Source organism: Hylaeus volcanicus, chromosome 5, assembly GCF_026283585.1.
Source record: "Hylaeus volcanicus isolate JK05 chromosome 5, UHH_iyHylVolc1.0_haploid, whole genome shotgun sequence".
NCBI lineage: Eukaryota > Metazoa > Arthropoda > Insecta > Hymenoptera > Colletidae > Hylaeus > Hylaeus volcanicus.
The window spans coordinates 24,272,381-24,296,213 of NC_071980.1; the positions used below are offsets into that span (position 1 = coordinate 24,272,381).

The window sequence follows — 23,833 nt, forward strand, 5'->3', positions numbered from 1 at the left end:
TAATGAAACTAGTCTTTTATTTAGTGAATAATTCATTTCTGCAGTTCCGTCACGCATATGAACGTAATAGATAACATCGCCAACATGAAATATTCGTGATTGCAGCATTAGCAATTAATCTAATCATTATCTGCAGAAATTAAGTTCCTCCTGTCACACTATTGTTCGTTTAGGATCAATATTCCGCATACATTGCTGATATCATAACATACTTGTATTATTATCAAGAATAAGTAAACGTAATACGATTCAATAATGCCACGTGGTGAGACCTGGTAATCGGTATTACTTGCTACGAAAGATTGTTTGAACAAGCTTTCGTAACCTTCTAAGTTCGTAGCTTCGAAAATGACTGATAACAAGATTAAAATTTGAATTGAATTTATTGAATTTAAAATTTGTATTCTACACACGTGATAGCGTATAGTGTGTCCATCTAGCGGTGAATACCCTGAATTAACTTTAAACTACAGCCTGATAACTTTAGTCTGCTATGGACAAACTGTTTTATCAACAGTCTCAACCCTTCGTTAGTACGTTCACCACCCAGCAGGTTTCGAATCGAGCAATGTGGAGCCGCGCATCGTGCATGCCGGACAACAGTGACAGAGAAAGAATCAAATGGCGGCGTTATTTTAGTTTCGTTAGAAATTCCTATTTCTTAACGTTCGCCGCCATCGAATTCAGTTTTATTTAGCCTGTTTACATCCACGAGTTGTAACTTTTCGTCGCGGTGACTGTGATTTTCGCTGGATCCGAGAATTACGGGAGAAACGAGCGATCGTGGACAGCATAACCTAACATAGTCGTAGAGCGTTTGTGTTTAACCACGGTTCCAAAGGATGGCAATGAACGAAGACTTCAGCTTCGCCGAATTGTGCAGACTTTGCTCATTGAAGAGTAATCATCAGCTTCAGATCTTCGACAAAGAAGGCGAACAACGGCAGCTACTTTTCAAAATACGTTCCTGCATTCCTGCTGTGGTGAGTCAAATACTCCGTTTTCCTCCAAATATTCTCTCCGTTTAATTGGAGTATTTGTCAGTCATACGACACATTTCTAAAAATCACTTTAAAATATTCACCTTGGCCAGTCGATTTTATGTTAAGTTTTATTTATAAACTAAGTCATAGGAATCTGGTATAAATGCATTTTCTATCATTAGGAGTGCAATTATACAGTCATCATTAGGATAGTACTACAATATATAATAGGTTTAGAAGAATCTTTGAAAATTAAGTACACAGTCCAATCGATTCTGTGGTACAAATACGTTGTCTACTATTATAAGTGCAATTATTTATTTTTGGAGTACTCTTTGGATACTTATAAGCATCTTTTTAAACTAGATCTCTAATTGATTTTATTAGATTAGAAGAAACTAGTACAAATAAGTACAACTACTGCTGCAATATTGTTAGAAAAGCATTGTGTTACATTAAAGCATCAATTAAACTGGATGAATTGAATCAGGCAATATAATTTTATGTAACTTATTGTCAGGTTTGAGAGATAGCAATGGAGTTAGGTTTTATAGTGATTCTACCATGTTCTGTTCAACTGAGTATTACCATTGTTGTACGTAACATATGTGCTTAAAATTAACATAGGATTCGAATTAAGATTGTATCATGTAATGTATTTTTCATGTTATGTCATGTTCTTTTTGTAGAAGCATTAAAGTCAAATTTAACTGTTTAATGTACGCACACATGAAATTTGTTTCTGTGCAAGCAGGATCTCGAGAGCAAAAGTAGAGTAAATATAAAACTTGAAAACTTTAGTTACTTTTATATTTTAGTCCCTTTTAAGAAATACTGAATTCTAAGTATTCAAACTACAATAAAATTGTAGCATATTTATGTGTGGGCACTCATTATTCTTTGAATTAAAAAATTTGGAGTACTTTTATAGCTGAACAGATTTCAAAGTTCCATGACTTCCTAAATCATCTTTGAAATTACACATTGTTTCTTAACTTAATTTAAATGATTTGTAATTTATGTATTTTTATTAAACTTAAAATTTTTATTATAAGAGATCACCGATTGTCTCCTTGTTTCAACTACAATGCTTGTCAGTAATTAATTTTTATTTTGCATGTGCCTAAATAAAATGAAATGAAATCAATGCGAAGTTATTGCAACTTTCTTTTCGTGGATGATACGTTAAATATAAAATTTGTTCCAGATAACTAAAGAGGATGCACTTCCAAAAAATATTTGCCAGAGATGCGTGTATAAATTGGACATGTTTTACGAGTTTCGTGTGAGCTGCATGACTACAGACACGGTGTTAAAAAATTACGCGGACAGTTTGAAGCATCTCGCCGCATCTGTGAACCAGGTAAATCAATATATTTCTTTATTTATACATAGCCATTTTGTCGTGGAAACAAATTAAAATTCACATTTTATATCTACGCGAAATATTCTTCGAAAGAGTTATTAAGTATAACTTCATTTTTCGAAACGTGAAAGTTTCATTCATGTTGTTACATAATTTAATAAAAAAGAAAAACTATGAATATATCTTCAATTATATGAACATAAGAAATCTTTCGGTTTCTAACACAAGATACTCTTAGGATTAGATTACACATAAATGTTTATCTTATTTTATACTATACAATGAGTCGTGACTTAATTTTTTCGTGCGCAAAACAATTGTTTTTATTTCTCCAATACGATTCCAAAATGATTCTGTATTCTGTAATATTCAATCACAATAGTTTTCTTGTTATCGTCGCAAAAATTGTTTATGAACTGAATATACCCTATGCTTGAAGATCGCGTGATGCATCGTACATAAGGAGTAAAGGTAGGTGATAGTCTGATCAAAATTAATTGACCACTCAAGGCTACTGGCGGTTTATCCCCACCCATCATTCAGCTGATCTGCGCTCCATCTATCGTTTCTTTGCGCAAACGTACGGACATACGTTTTCTTTTTCAACGGAGCTGTTTTATATCTAAACTGATTTTAATTGTTATAATTGACGGGTACCTATTTATCAACGAGTAGCACCAACACACATTAAAGTAAAGCAATTGCAAAAAAGACAATTGCGTTTTTGATCTACTGTACCAAAGAAGAAAACTGTATACATAAAATACGCTTTCAAGTACTTTTTAATCATATTTTTTTGATGACATACTTTTTCTTGTCTGTTTACAAATAAACGGTAATCCGTAAGCAGATAATTCCGATGAAAGCAGGTGTTGAAGTTTGAGTGTGTATACATAAAGTCGGTCAAAGGTGGAATCGGTGAAACAGCGTCTATGTAAACGCCGGCGAAGCGTTTAATGTTGATTTGGAGTGCTCTCGTCTCTCAATCAAAGAGGCAAGTCGGAGCAGCTTGAATGTAGAAATAGTATCTGATGGGATTCCCAGTTAAGGATGTGATCTTAAACGTTTAATTGGATAGGTCAGGTTATAAAGGGTTTCCCATAAGGCTAAATACGTCGGATATTTTTCACATATAATTAATAAAAAAAATTCTATTATATTCTATATAATCTGTGTCATGATTACATATCGTGGAGAGAATTCTGCGAAAGGTCTTTTATTATTCTTCTTTGCAACTATTTATTTTCTTTCCAAAGCGTTACATTATACGTACAAAGTCGAATACAGCAAAAATACTTCAGTTACAAACAAATTAGAATTGTACTAGAGTATGTTAAGCACACGCACCGTCTCTGTACGTTAAATTATCATTTTATCAGAGTAACTCATCAAAAGTTTATCCAAAGGTCATACGTAGTTAAATTTGTCTTTTTATCGTTTAAAATATTACTGTAATGAAAATACATCGTATCATTTAAAAAGACGAATAAGTTTCAGCGTTAAGAACATACGACAAAGACTAGTTTATTCGATTAATAAATAATGAAGATATTCTGGTCATCATATGGAAACAGTTGTAACACTTTTAGTTTCATTAATTTTAAAATAAAACTCACAGAATTCATAGATGAAAATAGAAAATTTGTGAAGTATATCATGATTTTTCAACGAAAAACCATGTTTATCTTAGAAGAGTTTACAATGGTCATTTCACTTTCGCTTACACTAGTCCCATGTGGGCCCCTAAAAGTTGTTTCGATAACATGCCCTTCCATTGGCCCGCGAGCCATACTTTGCTCACTACCTTAACGAGTATGACTGGCGATACATTTATAGATATTCACAACGTTGCCATTAAACGTAGCAACAAACGAGCAATTCACAGACGCGCTTGTTTACGGGTACCAGTTTATTTGCTCCTAATTGATTTCACTAGACATTGGACGGGCTTAAGCTGCGCGACCATGTGATTTACGACTGGGAGCAAGTGCCTTACAAATGAAGGCAACAGCGTTAATAAAGGTACATTAAAAGTATGACATAAAGCGCGCGGTGTTACGAATCCTCTGCCTTTACTCTTCTTTTTTTCCAAACACTGCATATACTTGGTTTTAAGATGACAATAATAAGAGTAACTGTTACGCAAGTAACGGTACACAAGTTTCGCAAACAATTTTCTTATAATTTTTATAAGTATAGTTACTCGTAGTTTTTGTACGACACTCGACTAAATCATTTCGTTTGTTTTTGTTGTTGTTGAAAGGCTTAGATAAAAATGAAGTTGAATACATACATGTTTTTGTTTATTTAGATACAAATTAGTGTAAGTGGTTGGCGAAATGTGTAAACAGTTTATGCAACTTGTCTTGTGAAATTCGAAATTATGAATAACTAGTGTTAACAACTACCGAGGACAACGCATACCTATAATACATAGAACTATATCTTAATTAAAGGTAGGAGGAAATTAATATTCTAATTAAAATCTCAATCAATAATCCCTATTACAATAATAGTGAAACATTGAGGTAAAACCATCCTTATAATAACTGAGATACCTTAGAAAGACGTTTACTGGTCGAATTAATCGGCTTGCTAATTTCGCTGTAAAAACAAACATACTTTTGTCGCGCAAAAGAGCGGATTTTGGGCCGCGGGTGTGTCGGGTTGAGGCGTCGCTGGGTTGGAATTTATCGCCGTACAAGCCGGACACGAATAGCCGAGGAACCGGGCTATCCGAGTCGCTCGTACGTATCCTAGGAAGTACCCGGAGGACTCTTTACAAGCTCATAAACTCGCGCGGCAATTTCCGACACGACGCGTTAAAGTGACTTTATGCGTCGAATGGGTGGCCGACACGAGTTCCACATTTCCAGCGGCGTAAAAAGCCCTTTACGCGACACGCGCTCGGTTTGTACCACCTCTCCGTCTTCGTTCCACCTTCCCATTCGCGGTTGATCCCTGCTCGTAGTACCCGATAAGCGTCCGTAGACGAGGGGCTGGCGAAGGTAGACGGTTAGATCCGCGTAAAAGAGAGCAACGGAGAAGGAGCGAAACGAGGGGCGTCGCTGATCGGTAGCCGTAGGTACTTGATTTCTCCGTCCTTCCTCCAGCTCTTATGTCCAACGAAGCGTGATCCCAATAATTCCACCCTCGCACACGCGGATCATCGGGGCAGGAGGGGGGAAGGGGGAAGCTGGAAGGGATAATATACAGATAACCACGCAGGATGAACAGATAGGGCGCCAGAGAGAGACGGATCGCGCCGAATGGCGAGGACAGGAGGGCTATATGCTCCGGGTGTGTATGTACATGTACATAGATGTGTGTGCAACCGTCGGCGTCGCGCGGCACTATTGATCGACGCTCCGCGGCTAGGCTGCGTCGCGCACAGAAAGCGAAAGTCAGTTCTCCTTTTCTTCGACGTCTCGCCTAGTCCCCTCTTTCTTTCCCTTTCCTTCGGGAGCTCGCGATCTCGCTTCTTCTTCCCGCCAATTCCTTCGTCTTTAACCGCTACCCTTCTCTCACCCCCCCCCCTCTTGCTCCCTTTTTCTCCGTCCCTCCGACGCGTCCCGGTCGCTCCCCAATCCAAGATCGTTCGATCCCCTCCCCAACGCGGTTGACCCCTTGGATCTCCTTGTCCCGGGCACAGGTGCAACGAGGAGCCCAAGACCTGCATCTCCTGAAAACCTGTTTTCTGGCCTCTGAAATAAACGTCGTAAACGGTCGACGAAGTCTCGTTACCCCGGGGTTTGATCGTTGACGCGGTTCGATCCCGGACCGGGGTAAAGGCGACGCGCGTCGGGACGACGTTCGGTTCCCGCGGTACGCCGCGTTCAAGTTTCGCCTAATCGCGTATACAACGTCCCCGACGATTACCCGGTGGCTCGGGTCCGCCTTCGTTTCTCTCGCTCGCTCAGTCAATGTCAGTGTCAAGGTCAGCGGGCCGACGCACTGCAGAGCGCCGCCGCCGCCGACGCCGACAACGACGTCGGCCGCTGGCTGCGCGCTGCTCTCTTCCGTCATTGTGTGTATCCGGCAGGCGAGTCACACGGTAGCTGTGTACACGACGCTAGGTATACACCGAAGGTCTCTTCGCGCGCATACTTGCCTCTCTAGGGCGTCCCTGTCTTGTTCCCCTCTCGACCCCCTCCCGCCCCCTGTTCCCTTTCCCTCTCGCTCTGGCGGTCGCGCCGGCCACGATGCGTTCCACGGGGATCTCCATTCGATATCGTTGCACCGCGCTGTCTCGTCCGCGTATCGCGACTCCCGGGGCCTGCGTTTCTTTTCCTCCGAGCCGATCGCGGTATCAGTGCTGGTTCTCGCACCTGGTCGCGTCGACTTGGTCTCCGCGCGGTTAACAGACCCGCGGATCCGGTATAACAGTTTTACACTTGACCCGAGTGCAACCCGTCGTCCCGTTTTTGTCCAGTCCGTGCAGCTTGCATCTGCCAGTCGTGTCGCTCCGGTCCAGCCGCCGCGGTGCATTCCGCGGGGACCTCCACTCGATATCGTTACGCCGCGCTGCGTTCGTGTGTCACCCGGCTATTTGGTCTCTCTCTGTCTCTACCACCACCACCACCACCACCGTAATCTCTCCTCTCCTGGTCTCTCTCTCTCTCTCTCTCTCTCTCTCTCTCTCTCTCTCTCCGAGGGTTAGGCTCCTTCTTTCGTCGCGTCGTTGCTCCTCTCTTTCTTGCTTGCCCTCTCTCCGTTCCCCCTTCGATCCCTGTGCCTGCCTCTCTCTATCCCGGTCTGTCTCTCCGTATCCCCTCTGCTCCCACCAGCCGTTTTTTCGTCTCTTTGTCCTTACATCCTCCCGCGCCGGGAATCGGCGGCTAGCTCCACGGGACACACGGTCGCCCCGTAAAACGCGAGATTCTTTCGTGGCGTCGCGAAAAGAAAGAACGCACCCCGTGCACGCTCCTCGTCGCCGGTGATCTCGTGCACCGGTGTCGCGTTCGGTGTGTACCTAACCACGCTCCGACCTCGTGGTACCTGCATTCTTTTCTCACCCTGTCCACGGGTAACCACCATGGGAACGAGGACAAAGTGACGTGCCGTTGAAATTGAATTTGTGCTACGCCGTCAGTGATAACCACCAGGATCGGGGAGTTCCTCCGCTTCTCCATTGGGACGCAAGTGTAGGTGAGCAACCGGGATCGCTTGATAACGTTTGCCTCGTCTTTTGTGAGAACGAATCGTGTCTGGCTTTGTACGTTCTTTCTCTCTCCGTTCCTCTTCCCGGCCCTTCTGCCCTTTCGCTCGTTCCTCTGTCTCGCTCTTTTCGGTCATCGTTCTTTCACGGAGGACCTTGACGGAGCAGCCTGCGTCGAAGAGATCTTTTCGGCTCCTTCGAAAGTCCCCCGTCTTTTATGCGCTCGGGGGACACGGGCCTCGATGTTCCGCGTTGGTTCAAGATCTTTCGTTCAGATTTCCAGATTTTCGGGCCTCGGGACGATCCTAGCACGTGGACGAAATTGTAGTTACTCTCGAATCCTTGCAAATCCAACGTTCTTGCGATTTCGCCGCATTCCTTGCACGCTGCTTGATATCAGCAGACAAATCGAAGCACGTTGATTGTAAAGGTATTTGCTCGATTTCTCGGGACTTTACTTGATTTGGCTTGAGTTTCGGTTATATTCCACGAAAAGCCACCATCAGCTTGCAAGGGAACGAGTAAATTTCCTCTTGTGGCCCAAGTACTCAAACTTCTGCTCCATTTCTCGACCCTTTAGTTATCAATTTCTCGATGTTTCGGTTATTTTTAACAAAAAATGCCCTTTGTCATCAAGTTGCTAGAAACCGAGTAAGTTTCCTCTTGCGGTCTAGCTGTTCAAAATTCAGTTTCTAGTAACTATCGATTATCGTTAACAGATATTTGGCACCGAACGCGGCGCGGTTCTGTTCCCATGATTAATGGTTTCCCCATATTGGTTTCGAAACCGTTACGTTTTCCATCGATTGGTGGAAATGTCGCAAAATATTGCGTGCTGTGGCATAGGCTACTTTCGATATTACAGTCACGTAACCATTGCCAGCGGTCGTGTACTCTATAAATGTTATTACCATCGTTATTCGACTGTTGCGTCATTTTTGTAACGCATTATGTTTCGCGCCAAAAATCAACTCTTCGGTATAATTATACGATTCAAATAAATTCCTTCGTTTTATTCTCAGCTGGAATTTCATATTTGTTAACCAGAAACACGTTTCTCCTCGTATTTGCTATACTCACGTATGCACCGAGTTTATTGACACTTAATCTGGTATTTTTACACAGCTCTCTTAAACCGGTGATATCGCTCGTATCATGACTCTTGTATTGCCCAGTAACGCTGATAAACTGCGATTGCAATATTTCAAAGCAATTTGAGTTCAGTGTTGCGTAGTAGTTATCCGTGGCTTTATTTTAAACGAAAACGTTTATCGCGGTTCTACAAATCTGATAGTACGATAATCTTTTAATGCGTGTCGCTGAAAACAATTGTAGAAACTTACAAAATTATAGGAAAATTGTAAATCAAGTTGAAACTTGGTGTATTGCTCCACTAGCTGAAAAAGTGTTCAAGAAGATCTAGTATATAATAATCGAGCCCAAAGAAAAATCAATTTAACCAAATAGAAACGTGGCTTTTTGAACTGTGGTAAAATAACAATACTGCAGGAAAACTAAAAATCAAACCTGTGTCAAGTAGGGGAACAAGAATAGTTTAAACTAAAATATCCCGCAGTAACTACGCTCTTCCAAATTATACGCGTGGAATACTATAATGGTCCCGTGTCCAACACGTTATTGCATGGGGGGATGGTATAAGACGAACACAGAGACATCTATGACATAACGCACGTGTGTAGTATTTCCCTCATAAAGGTATTCGAAGAACGTTAACGTTAATTTACCCCTGAAGAGTGTCCATCCCATTTTATAATCGAAACGAATAAATAAATAAATTCCACTGTATTGATACAATAAAATATGTACTTTCCTACCATATCATCCTTTTCCCATCAATATCAAGCAAAATAAAACACCTCCAAGCGAAATGCAAAAGTCAGCTCCGCACAGTTCTAAAAGCGCTCTTACGTACCGTGTTGATTTATCCTCGCGTGGCGTAACTGGCGTCGGTAGACGGTACATTGTAAGAGCATATAAACGATTAATAGGGCACGGACAAGGACAAGATGTCTAATGGTAGCCAGCAGCAACTGCAGCGATCGGCTTACGTGGAAGCACACGCGGTGGCTCACGCCGCTGTGCAGCAACACATGGCACAACAAGCTGCACAAGCGAGGCTCGCCGGACCTGGTCCACCTGCGACACCTCAAGCTCCTAATCCCACGTTTACTTTGCCCGACGATGGCCTCGGCTACGACGACGGTGTCCGCGTGCTTCGCTCAATTGGAACGTGGTGGGTGTAATTTAACGTTTGCTGGTCGATTCGGCAAGTTGACTATGATAGAAACGGCAGTAACATCGACTAAACTTTTAAACAGGTCCCCGGATTATTCCGCGGCGATGCGTCCCGGTGGTGTAATGCCCCCATTTCCCGGTGCGATGGATCAGCAATTTGGTAGCAGAGCACCGACGGTAAATCAACCGTTGAGAACGACGAACAATGTACCCTCTCGACCAGGATTTGCGTCTAAAGCTACCAATACGGGTGAACCCGCGACAAAGGCGTTCGCTTGCACCGTCTGCGGTAAAGGCCTTGCCCGTAAGGACAAACTCGTTATTCACATGCGTATCCATACCGGGGAGAAACCATATTCCTGCGAGGTCTGCGGTAAGCGCTCCGAGAGTTTCGTTAATTGTCCGTATCGCGGCCGAAATTTGCTTGTTTAGGTTTAATTAATTTTACGACGGCTGTTGTTTGTAGGAAAAGCGTTTGCGCGCAGAGATAAGCTAGTTATTCACATGAACAAACTTAGACATAGACCAGGAGTAGCTCCGCTGTCTACACCCACTGCTCCGAATTCAGATCAACAGCAGCAACAAGCACAGCAGCAGCAACAGCAAGCTCAGCAGCAGCAGCAACAGCAGCAGCAGCAGCAGCAGCAGCAGCAAGCTCAGCAACAACAACAGCAACAATCTCGACAAGATACTATACACAAATTGAAAGAGGAGCCGGTTAGTTGGGCGTGCGAATTGTGCGGTCGAGCATTGGCTACGAGAGAGGAGTGGATGCAACATGCTCGGTAATTTTTATTCGCGTGCGATGATTAGTTGTAATGGTAACGATTACTTTGAACTGTACAGATCTGTTTGTTGCAGATCACATTTGGAAGCGTCCGCTCCACCGCAGCACGCAGCTCCTTATTTCCCAGGATCAACGGCGCCACCGCAACCGTACGCCTCCGAGAGGCATTTCTGTCTGATGTGCCGTACAGATTTCACGGACAAGGCTGAATTTATGTTCCATGTGCGCTCTCATTTCGAACCTCACGTGCAGCAAACTCCGCCCCAACATTCGAGTGGTAAACAAGCCGGGGATCCTGCAACGGCTGAACTCATTGCACGCGGGCTGGTCGATCCGTCAGGATTATGCAGCTAGAATTATCCTTCCTGTCAATATGTACCATCGATTCGTGTCTTACCATAGTACAAGTTCTCCACTCCATTTTGACCAGGACTTTTGCATAGGATTGTCATGCATATTGTGATTGTAATGAATATGTACTGATTTATTGATAAGCGATGCACAGTAGTACATTCGTGTACAAAAATATCGATGCAGGAGCAGTCGTTTATTTCGCCGTACAGAGGAATATTCGTTGCAGCTTTCAGACATCGTCGATGTATCATTTTCGGCGCCGATTCGATACTTGGATCGGCTGTTGAGGAATCGATAGACACAATGTGCTCGCACCGCCTTTAGAAACGGACAGAGAACAATATTTTTCGCGTTACGCAACATATCAGCAAAATGGGAATCTCGAACAATCGTAGAGGTACTACTGTGTATCCCGTATGTATGTATATGAATTAAGGCATACGTTACTCGTAAAATATTTAAGTATGGACGCGATACTGACTTAAGGTAAGAGATTCCACTATTGCGTCGGTATTTAAATGTGACTACTTAATAGTATACGTTCCTACATAGCTAGCTTTCCGCCATCTTTAACCATTAGCAGTATCCGCTATTCGATGTACAAGTTTGTTCTCAATGCTATTGTATTTTTTTACACTTATATTTTTGTATACGTACGTTCCATGGTCTAGAGAATTCACCGTTTCGAAGCAATAGTTTCTAAAATTGATAAGCACCGTGAAACATCGGAACGCGTTACGCAAAACTAGCTGATAAAAACCCTATTTGGATAAGAAGTTCGTTTAAAATAGAAGTATACGAATATTTTCTATCGTTAAAACCATTTATTGGATGATTATACAGCTGCATATAAAGCATCTTAAAGTTAAGGGTCTATTTCGATCATGTGATTCTTTTCCTTTATTTCTTCTCTTCTTTTTCTAAGTTAAGCTCGATGATTCTTCAGAGGCAACGTATTATCAGCCGCATTCTCAATTTATGGTACCAAACGTGTAGTTTTTGCTGTGGTGTAGCGTAAGTGTTGACAATATTACCGACCCAAGCATCCCAGATGTTTATGTTAATCTATTTTAGAGCGAGTAGTTCCTTTTTAAAATTGACGTTTTCCTTACAGTACGCTGGAAATCTCGTTTACTGTTACGAGCATCCCTGGTACGTAAAGTATCGCTACGCACTTAAACCAGGGAACGGTAAGACTCGATTTGTACTGCATATACGACAGAAGTTCATCTTGTCGTAAGTAGTAAAAAATAAACTATCAAGATATAATCTGTGTACTTACAGACGTAAGTGCACAACATTCTTTATCATTTTTCAGAATTTTTTTCTCCTATTGTCGTACAGTCGATAGGAGATACCGATACGAATCGAATTACAACAGTAACGAATCACGTATATTTTGATTGAACGTTAATCAAACTTTAGGAGACAATAATAATCGTACGTTTATTTTATTCTTCTAACGTAACGATTACGTTATACTGATTATCGAGTCCTTACTTCGTCGAATGTTCCGCGAGCGACACTGCATTGTGAACAAACTGTCTCTTCCAGTATCTTCGTAGAATTCGCTTTTACGGCTCTTACAACTTTTCTTCTTTAGACTAGAATTATAGATAGTCAGCGCGAGATCGTGTCGCAAAAACTGCCGTGCCTCCTGCCTCACGTACCACCCACTTCCGGCTTCTGTTTGATCCAAACTATTTCCGGGACAACTGTGCCTAAAAGGGTATACTTCAAAAGCTAAGCCTACCGTTAGGTATATATTTTGTATAATTATAACTAGTGCAATATAGAATTAATCGACAATAGTTGCGATTGTTACGAGAGGGGAGGAAAAAGATATGAAGCAAAAAGAAAGGAAATAAAAAGATAGAAGTCTGCGCGGGTAATCTTGAGAGAGAAAATGTTTGGGCGCTTGCGCGGCTAGGATGCGTAAGAGTAGTATCGTTCGTAGCGACCTAAGTAATCGGATGTTAAGAAAAAGAAAGAAAAAAAAATAGAAAAGGAAAAGATAAAAAATGCCGGCCTTTCCTATACAGTTACGAAAAAACGTTTTTACGTAAGTAGTTGTACTTAGAATAACGAAATGCTGAACGAAGACTTACGCCTCGAGGTCTACTCTAGACAGTGATCACTTGTTTTCTTCGTCACGGGTAATTTGACATGCAGTGCAATCGATAACAAACCAATTCCTTGAGAAAGAATAATTTAAAATCGTGGAATACAATTGTTTCTTCGTGGAGTTTTATTTTTTAGAAAATCGAGTGGAAAAGTTGATAGGTTGCATTCAATTTGTTGCTTCGATCGCTTCTGTTTGGAAAAATTGCTGATGGTATACTTGGAAAATATACAACTGGTGTTTTTACCTAGGATTATTTACCAGTCCAATAATTTCCGATTTTTATTGTTCTACGAATCTGTATTAGTTTTGCGTCACTCGTACATATATATTGATGGTGATGCTATCGTATTCATTAGTATTGATAACATTGCTAATTTAGTAGAGTAAATGGGCAGCAAGTTATATTTTATTCATTATTTACAGTCCAAACAAAAATCTTTTAAGTCTTAACGATGGCTACCTCTCTTAGCCTTTTGAGTTTTCTGCCACACACATACACGATATATATATTAAATTATATAATATACATATATAATTTTAATATATGTATTCGTTATTTGTAAGAATTTTAACAACTATTTTTAATGAATTCTAAATACAAATAAATGATTTTACAAAGCAGTTTAATAACTATTCATCTTCTTCATCAAAGAAGAAATTAGATGAAATTTTAGTTTTCTGCGTATTTTAAGAAATTATAGTCAAATAGATTTTTGTCATTCTAGATTTTTCGTCTTATTTTGGACAGAATCGTCTTCTCAAAGAATGCCTATTTGAAAATGAACGCCCTATATGTTGGCCAAAGTGTAATTACGTACTTTCACAATTTATGAAAACCCATTTTCTTAAGAATGAAATTTCACATAAACTAATTACATTTCACACTTTCCTCTTGTTTCTTCGCGAGGAATTCCACTCTTTCCGGTTATGTCAGATTACGCATTCTCCATACGTACAGAAGATATTCACTTTCTAATGTTCGGTTGTCGTGACCGATAAAGAATCAACGGTATTTAATTGCCGACATGTAATTAAATACTATCAAACACGGAGGTGCAATTAAAATTACTCGCATGCCAAGCTAAATCACTTTTTCGCGAAGACCGAGCATCAGAAACTAATCAGCGTGTGGTAAAATCGTAAAATTATACGTTGGCGTCGCGTAATATAAATTTTTCAACTGCGATTGGCCTTCGAGGGTTTGGTATGGTCTACGATCTGAATTTTCTTTCTCTTTTTGAAAGGAATTTTGTACGAAACGCGACATCGTAAAATGGAAACGTAATGATTTATGTCGTAGTACTTTGTACGATCGAGGGTCGAATACTACATGTATTTAATAGACGTATAGTGCCTTTTCTCCGGGATTTATCTGACTTCGCTTTGATCGTATGAAATTGAACGTGTCGGGGAGGCACATTGGCATAGAAATTGTTTCACTACGATAAGTTAGATTATAGGCAGGATGAGATTTGTTTGTCTCGTATTTTTCCTTTTTTTTTTCTTTTTATGTCGTTTTTGTTGTGAGGAGTGAATGGTCGACGCCCACTGCCTCTAATAGCAGCTGTTTTAGACTACTTTTATACTGTTGATGTCACGTGCAGCTACTCAGAGTCGGTATATTACTGCCATAACCATGAAACGAAATGTATACCCATATACCTTTATAAATAAAACACGACTGAAAAAGTAAAATGTTCTCTGCATCTTTGAACCTCTATACGATTAATCGCTCACCAAGAAATAAAAAAAATTGGAAACGTGTTTGACAGCTTTTTATCTTGAACTGTAACCTATAGCTTTAGAAATGAATTCTATTAACACTAGGTTCACGGACCACGGTCATTTTTACCCATTCTTCACTTATTAAAGCATTACTTCAGTAATAGAAATCTGGTAAGAAATCTTCGTAAACTTAGGGTCAATTCAGAATTGCCTACAAATCAAAGGTCATAGCCAGACAAGAAAGGACAATTCGTCCCAGCGTAAATGATTTTCATCTTTATTAACATCCTGTAAGTATCAATTGTAATTTGCCAATGGCAATCAGAAATGTTCGCTGAGACATTATGTTCTACTAGGGTCGAAGGGGTTAAAGTAATCATTTATAATATTCCTCCTAGTACGGCGAGGGTTAAAGTTGAAAAATTGCATTTCGAAGAAATTATTGTTCACTGTCCATGGTCGTCATACTTATTCCCAGGAGACAAGGAAGATTGTCTGTGATGATGTGAGACAGGGATCGTGCATAACGCGGATCAGGGACAACGGCTCGAGAAATATGCAGCCGGTGCAACCGTGTTGCATCCGGTAGCGGGCTGCACCCGTTTGGCCATAAATTAAATCCGCGATCGACTTTCTTAAACGACACCAACGCTGACACGAAACGTTACGGTATGCATTTCTTTCGGCCCACCTCTAAGGTTATCGAGTTCCTGCTCCGATACGGCCGGATTGCCTTGCCGCGCCCGTGCTACGGCTACCGGTAAACGGATGCCAGGTCGAACTGTATTTTTCCCTTCGTTCGGCCGCACCGGTATTATGTCGCAAGCCTGGCTAATGAGATAATCGTCCCTTTGTCCGACGTTTCTCTTCCGTTTCGGCGCGAAGGCGTCCGAAGGAAACGAGCAACTCGTCTCCGATGACACAATGGGACCCGAATGGCGTTACCAACCACACTCTTCAACCTCTTCGGGTTTTATACATTCTAGTCTAGGAGGATTTTCAGATTACTTCCTAATGCCAAATAACTAATTTTCTGAAATAATAAACGTCACGAATAATCAGGGTTTATTAAGTTTTACAGTAGGATAGCACTTTTCGCAAACTGGTACCCTCTTTCTGAGAATCAGAGACGTGGGTATCTTACTTGCTTTGGGTGACAAAATCTTGATAAATGGATAAATCTGCCTGCTTCACTTTTAGGAAGAACCGTCGTTTGTAGTGTTCTTAGTTTTTGCTGTTAAAGTTCTTGTATTGAATTTTTAATCTTCTTGAACAATTAATCGAATGGAAGGTCTCTTCTTACACTTAGTCTCCATTTGACAAGCAAAATTCACTGATAATGAGTTTACATTGAATTCAAGAAATTTACATATAATTGGTAACTGTATTAAGAGATGTATACACCTTAATATTATTTTACAGCAAATTCATAAATGGTATAAAAATGATTTCAAACGTGCGCAAGAATACTATTTCAATCATTTCTTGTGCGGTTCATTTACATTGATCTATGAACTCTACATTATAGGGCAGTAACTTAGATGAATACAATTGCTTAAATGGCTGTGTGTGTTTAAAAATTACGTCATTTACGCGAACGGTGTTTAATCATAGGATACTACCGCATTCTAGGTTAAAAAATCGTGTATCTTCCCTCGTGAGTCGTGGGATTCTCATGGGTTTGTTGCAATACTGTGGAGAACGCCAAAGGTTTCTCGTTGAAAGTAACATGACCCCGAAGTGCGCGGGATAGTGCTCGCATTTGGAAAGGAAATTGCTATGCAAAGCGCAGGGCGTCGACCAAGCAATGCGACCAAGAAAATCTGATCGATCGACGTTTAGAAAATGCCATACAATTTCCTTCCACCATTTGCAATCATACTATGACACGTTAAGTGCTGTGTCTGTAGATTTTGTTCATCGCCACGTTCCTTTTGTTGAATTCACAAAATTACAAGAATTACATATTGGATAAAATACATTCAATTTCACTTAATTCTAATCTTTTTAACAAAATTAGTATTTCCAAGTTGTTTATCTTAAAACCATGTATTTGAAATCGATCAGACTTTGATAATTTAGTATTGTTACTTTTTTTTTTTTTATTATTTTTGTCTTTTAATTTAAAATAAACATTAATAAAATAATATCACAAAATTTATAAAATATTTACAAAGTTGGATGGTGTTGTTTAAAGTAAAATCATGATAGGGGAAATTGTTTTTTAATTATTAGATTCTATACCATTGGACAATGTTCATATTTATTATAGTTTTGCTTTAAATAATATCATTCGATTTTGTGAATTTATAACAAATTGTTGAATGTAATGCCTGCTTTCTAGTATGTTTATAAAATATAACGCAACAAATTTTTTCAATGAATAGTACAACGAAGATAAATATAATCTGTCTACAGATAATAATTCAAAATTTGAGAATTTTCTTGCAAATCCTCACAGATCTGTAAATAACATAAAATTAAAAATTCTCTCATTAAGGCCATGTTTTGATCCAACATTATCTGAACAATGTTGCCAATTTAATAAAATTCTTACATGAGGAAAAATTAAAAATCAAAAATGTAATTTTATATAGAGATGTAAATAAGTAAATAGAATAACTTTCCACTGGCTTTAATGTATTATAACGCGAGTATTTGCGTGATTTGATAAACGTAATTAGCGAAAGTATAAATGAATAAAGGAATTGTTTTCAATTAGCAAGTGAAATGAATTAATTAACTCGCTACATTTCCTTAGGAATTTATGCAAAACTCTCGCAGTCTTTTACAGGAAGCTTAACATGTTTCATGATTAAGCCTTGTACTAAGATCATGGACAAGGCTCTGGTTACCTACAATCTCTTAATTATGAATGCATGGTCGCGTATTTAATTCAATGTTCGATTACCGTTTTACCATTTACCGACTACCGGACACATTTTACCGTTGTTTCTTAACGAGTTATGATATTTTTAAATCGAATAGATTTTAGATGAGCTGAAACTAAATAGCTAAATTAACAATTATCATTGTATGTTATTATTACTCCACACTTACAAAACTTGTACAGTTAGGCTAAAGAAAGCCCTCAGGGGCTGTAGTATGCGAATATGCAGCTACAGTACGGGTTTAGAGATACCCGAGCTATGTATAAAGGGCCTAGGAGGTCCCTACAGATATGAAAGTCAAGAGATACTCCAAACAGTATTAAAACAATGTAGGAGTCATGTAAGACGAAGTTATGGTAAGAAGAATGGAAATAAGATTAAGAAGCATATTGTAGTGTAATAACTAACTATAATAAGAATCAACTTGGAATTACTTTTTCTGCTTCATACTGTCTAGACACCTCAGTATTAAACTTAGGGGCGTTTCAAGATCTTCAATTCTCCTAATTACATACAATTTTGGCAAGTCTGAATTTATTTACAGACCAATTTGGTTCGAAATAAACTAAAATTCAAACTGATTTTGACCCACGTCTATGAGTAGTTACCACGTGCTGTGGTTTTCTTATATTATTTAGAAAGTGCGTCAATTTATATTAAAAATTGTAGTGATTATTTCTATACCATCCTTAAAGAGAATATTTTTGTTATTCTTAAAAAAGATTAGTCTCCAAATCTAGAATGAGCCTTGAACTCAATTTTATATTCATTTTTATATTACACGTTTGCACCCTCATAAAATGCAGAATAAATAAAAAATGAATAAATACTTGCAATACGTCCAATCTCATCGCTAGTCATCGCTCGGAGTTGAGCAATATTTCCTCAATCTGGATGGACGGAGGTGTCTCGAGTCGATACATTCTACAACCCAACCACGTCATCCTGAATCCTTCTCACAACAACTGTCTTCCACCCATACTTTATTTCCCCAATCATCGATTTACGCCTCTCTAAAAGAGACTTAACTCTTGCTGAACGTGTAGGAGTAGCCGTCGGGTGTCCTGTTGAAGCTCAGTTTTCCGGGTGGATAAAATCTGCGCGGGGGTGGCGTTGTGATTGCGTTGTATTGCGGCTGTGGCCTGGAGAGGGGTTGATACTGAGGTCGAGGGTTGCTGTTGTACGAAGGATATGGTTGAGGCTCGGGTGATGGCTGAGGCCTGTACTGATACTGTGGCTGATTCTGGGGCTCGGGTTGATAAATGGAGTAAGGCTGTGACGGTGGTCGTGGTTGTGGTGGTAGTCGTGGTTGTGGCTGCGGTTGTGGCTGCGGTTGTGGCTCGTACACTGGTTGAGGTGGTCGTTGATACTGTTGTTGAGGGGGCGGATTGTATCTGGGCGGCTGATAGTCCGGTGGATTGTACTCTGGCAGTGGCACGTACTCTGGCTGGGGTGCAACTTGTGGGGGTGGAACGGGAATACCGTCCCCAGAAGCCTGTAGGGTTAAATTAAATGGGGACGAAGAGTAAAACTATCGTTGATTTTTATTGTAAGATTCAATTAATTATAAGAATTGCCAATATAACAAATGAAGACCAAAACTTTGTAGCCTCAGATCAAGTATTACTGTATTTTGAAGGTTTCTACTTTTAGATTTAAAGCATCTTTTCAGAAATGTAAATGTTGATTTGTAACTGCATAGTATTTAAATAAAAAATAGTACGTGTATGTGGTATTATGTAAAGCGCAATCACAATAAGAGGAAAAATATGAAATGAGGATTAATATAATACTGATAATTTTAATGATGTATTTTGGAATAAAAGAACTTTTTTTTTAATTAGACTGGTGTTGTAGTACCGAGAAGGTTATATTTGAAAAAAAAAAAAAACATTTTTATTTTGTCACGTTCTGACATACCTGGAAACCATCTTTGCCAGCTGTATACGACACTGTACGCCTTTGGCCCGTGGGGTCTACGTAGGAGTAAGACCCACGACGATTTCCGTAGACGTCGCTTTCCTCTTTGAACTCGACGCCATCTTCTTGCGAATAAGCGGCGCCGAAAGTTCCATCGCCAGCAAGATATCTAGCATCGCTCAAAATTGCTGCTTGCTGGGGCGATTGGTATTGGCCATTTGTCGATGGACACGAAATCAGTGCTATCGTGCATAACAGAAACGCCTGAAAATGTTGAAATACAAGCTTTCGAAAACTCCTGTGAATCCTTCGTATTATTTCTACGACGTTTGATAACAATGTTCTTTCCATATACGGACTTTAGAATTTCGTTTTGTAATAAAATTGAAATGGTATGGAATTTTCAAATAATTAAACGCGAAAAATGATATTTAAGCTAAAGATCACTACTTTCAGTCACAGTCCTTTCCTTAAAAAGGATAATTACACTTTCGTATATATTAAACAAGTAAATTTAGTTGTAAAATTCGTAAGCTTCGACGATGATAAATTATTGTTGATTTGAGACTGCAAATTCTTGCCTATGAATATTCAAATTAATAATTACGTCGATAAATTACAAAATAGAAACACAGTGAAATGTGTAATAAATAATGATTGTTAAGTAGATAGTGCAATTTATGCACATATATGAATACAGAAGTGTTCTACAGTTTGTAGTACAGATAAAACGAGGAAGTAATCCATCATCGGATATAGCAACGCATTGTGATGTGTTTCGAGTAAAATTGAAAGAGAGTACTTACGATTATGGCACTCATAATAGAGAAACGACGACAACGGTCCGACGAGAAGTACAACAGTGCTCGAAGGATCGACGAGAGGGGCGTTTTATACGGCAGATTGGATCACGTTGACCTGAAGAGGCCTTGATGGTCGCCCGCGCGCCGTGGCTGCAGAATAATGCAGATTGCACTCTGATCTTCTACCACGCCTTTCGACTGCCACTCAGCTTTCCTACTAGCAACGTGTATCACCATTTCTCCGACCAGTTTCTTCGCTATTGTATCACATCATACAGCAGCGATCGAACTGATACAATAAGGACGAATGATATTCAAACAATTCAGTACCAAATAGAGATGAGCTGGAGTCCCATCCAGATAAAATTCTCGAATAATGAATAAAAGAAGAACATAACATGATGGACATCATTTTTTATGGATTTGAAGCTGTTTAGAAATATATTTATGAAGATATGATCAAAGATGACAAAAGTGTGCTGGTCCGTTTTTTTCTCATCCATAAGTAAGTATACTTAGGGTTTCTCTTTCAGCTTGCTCGAAAACTAAATCAATATAAGTTAGGGATTAGAGTATCAGTATTTATAAAGAAATCTTAATTATTCCAATCAATGAATATGCCGCGCATGAATTTCTTTCTTCTTTACCAAAAATATAAAAACTTTGAATTCGTTTTGATCCACAAGTCCTACAAAGAAACTGACTTATAAGAGTGAGCCCATTATAAGTAAAATCAACTAAATACAATAATTCTAAAATGTTGCATGCAGCAATGTATATTTAATCAGTTCTATTTTACACATCACAGCTGTCCATAGGAGCTTTCATTTTATAGCATAAATATTGTTTACAACACAAAAATCATTACAAATTTTAAATACTTACACTGTACTTTTTAAGTGTTTAATTTTTTGAAAAGTATGGTGTAATAGATGAAGTTTAAGTCTTGCCGCGCTGTGTCCACCTCTGGATCAGAGACTTTGATCTATTCTATACCTTGTCTGCAACAGATCTTTATTTACGACTGCAGGTAGAGCAGAACCGAGTGCACTAGGTTCCTTACTTATCCACTTCGGATTTATCCTTCGATGCGAATGACTCGTATGTAGGTTCACGATTCCGTCGCTTCACATCAGAGCCAAGAGTGGGTTTTTAAATCGTGTAAACTGTTTATGTTTACATAAAGTGAAGAGTTTAATTGTTTTAGATAGTACTTAGGTTTATCACTCAATTCTGTAAGCTACAAATTGCAGTATATTTCTTGTAGCTACATTTATGTGGACAGCAAGTTTTCTTTGTCGAAATGAATTTATACATAACACTAAGTGATCTATTGATCATAACAGACCAAGTAAACACAGATATCTTAATTTTCATTTATTTGGTCATTTCGATGTATCTACCAACTATAAGGAGAAGCAAGTTTTAATAAAAACCTAAAGTATAGTACGATAAGATTTGCTAGAATAGATTTACCAAAAAAAATCCTGTAGTTTATACTCGTGAAAAATATATCTTTTCAAGCGTGCACAAGAAAACATAACATTCATCGAATTCGTTTCTTACTATTGTTACTTCATACGTTATGCATTTATTGATCAATTACTTCTCCAACGTATCGCTTTATTTTCTCACGCGTTATTGCGAAAGCGATAAGTCTTTCCTAACAGATGAAATTGTCAGCTCGTAAGCCCATAAATTGCTCGTTTATGATTTTAACCATTGCAAGGAAATTCAAATATATTGTTCGAGCCGTACAAACCTAGGGATTGCGAGAGCTGCGAGCAATTATTCGTCGAAAATATGGGTGGGGATACACGGTAACTTCAGCATCCCCTTCGTATACATATATCTCCTTTCATCTTAAAGTAGAGTTTCCAAACGAATTGATCCAGGACACATCACTAACATCTGTGCTTTCAGTATTTTTCATATTACAAGTGCAATTAAATCGAATAGTAAGAACACGACTGTTGTAAAACGCTCCTCGTGGTTCCGCGTTACAATTGGCAAGAAGAAATTTCCACATCGCCGATTTTGACGTCACGCCGTTAATCGTAATTAGTCCATTAGTAAAATACTTTCTGTTCTCGAGTTTTAGGTATATTCTTTCGTAAAACCTATGTCTTACATCGATTCGCTGTAAATTTGTTACTTTACGTTCGCTGCTGTTAGGTATTTGTTACTTAGTCATTTAAAGAATTTTGCTACATTCTAGTAGCTATTTAATGTTTGAGAATTGAATGTCTGAAGAACGTCAAAATATATCTATAAACGAAGACGACATGTTTAAATCACACTACTCATGGTGCACCACAAATAATTTGATCAATGTACTCCGAACAGATTTAAAAAAAAAATGATTTTCCAAAAGGAACTCAAATTTCCCTCCGTCACGTTTCATTACGATCATCAGCACTTTCACTTAGAATTTAAAAAATCAGTTGTGTTCCATACCGTTTCTATTTGATTAATAATCAAAATCTCAAAGCTCCCTTTGAAAAACCCTCTAGTGTTAAAGTAATACGTCTGAAAATTCACATTGCAGCTCTGTCAATTGTTCATTGCACTCTTGATAAACTTCTGGGCTCGCCACCGGTGGCAAACACGAGGAAAAACGCTAGCAGCTGAATATTTCCGATACCACTCGAGGAACGTTTTATTTTTAAGCGATTCTGTGGAAACAGTCTTCCTCGCGATGGACTTTCTCCGCCTGTTTCCGCACAACGAATCCTTTTTTCTCATCGTGCCTTTCGAATATCATCGGGGTACTTACCTCGTCGAAGTTCGTGTGTTTTTTGGCCGTTATGTGTACGCGCCGTCACGCGGCTCGAATCGCCAATTAATTCTGTTAAGGTACAACTATTTATCGAGTTCTTTTTGTTGCGTAACGTGATCAGCGAAATGCTTCGAAAGGAACCGGGGCGCATGATGCTATATTTCACATTTTCTTTTCCGACGGGCGTAGAATTGAATTTTCTTAGAGCGAACATTGATGAGAGAACGGTATCGCTTGTGCCCACGTTCTGTGAAGTATATACTCCTCGGGCGCACATTGTTTATATTAACATTAATCCATAAAATCCGCAGTCTTTAGTGATGGTGGCCGAAATAAGGACGCAGTACTCATTTTTTAAATGTATCAATTCTAATCAATAATGAATAATTGCCTAAAGGCAATTAGTAAACTTAGTAAAGAACATAAGGAAATAAAAAAAAACAGAAGTGTTATATTTCACGAAAGAGGGGATAGGGAAAAGGTAGAAAAGTGAAAGGATGAAGTATATACTAATTGCTTTGATTCGTTATTTTCTTGCTGTGGGTGATGTGTAGCTAAAAATGTTGTTACGAAACCTAACTTCAATAATCAAGGTATATCAAGTCCCGAGCGTACAGTGGCTCATATTTGTTACTTCGTCATTAATTTCTTTCATTTAAGATATAAATATATAATATACAAATAAT

General features: G+C 39.2%; 2 protein-coding genes across 3 annotated transcripts; one reads left to right on the forward strand and one right to left on the reverse strand.

The window, feature by feature from the left end:
- Nucleotides 1-583: 583 nt before the first annotated feature.
- Nucleotides 584-14,724, forward strand: LOC128876504 (zinc finger protein 574). Of its 2 annotated transcripts, XR_008457054.1 has the most exons (7): nucleotides 584-983; nucleotides 2,191-2,346; nucleotides 9,517-9,761; nucleotides 9,847-10,136; nucleotides 10,230-10,548; nucleotides 10,625-12,140; nucleotides 12,223-14,724. XR_008457054.1 is itself a non-coding variant. In XM_054122929.1 (6 exons), the coding sequence occupies exons 1-6, from the start codon at nucleotides 843-845 to the stop codon at nucleotides 10,902-10,904; spliced, it is 1,431 nt and encodes a 476-aa protein (XP_053978904.1). In that variant the 5' UTR covers nucleotides 584-842; the 3' UTR covers nucleotides 10,905-14,724. The 2 variants fall into 2 exon arrangements, 1 of the variants encoding a protein (XP_053978904.1); XM_054122929.1 differs by having other exon boundaries at nucleotides 10,625-14,724.
- A 949-nt stretch (nucleotides 14,725-15,673) lies between these two features.
- On the reverse strand, nucleotides 15,674-20,412 carry LOC128876505 (uncharacterized). The gene is made up of 3 exons (XM_054122930.1): nucleotides 20,372-20,412; nucleotides 19,566-19,829; nucleotides 15,674-19,140 (listed from the first exon to the last, which is right to left on the reverse strand). The coding sequence occupies exons 1-3, from the start codon at nucleotides 20,384-20,386 to the stop codon at nucleotides 18,670-18,672; spliced, it is 750 nt and encodes a 249-aa protein (XP_053978905.1). The 5' UTR covers nucleotides 20,387-20,412; the 3' UTR covers nucleotides 15,674-18,669.
- Between the last annotated feature and the right edge of the window lie 3,421 nt (nucleotides 20,413-23,833).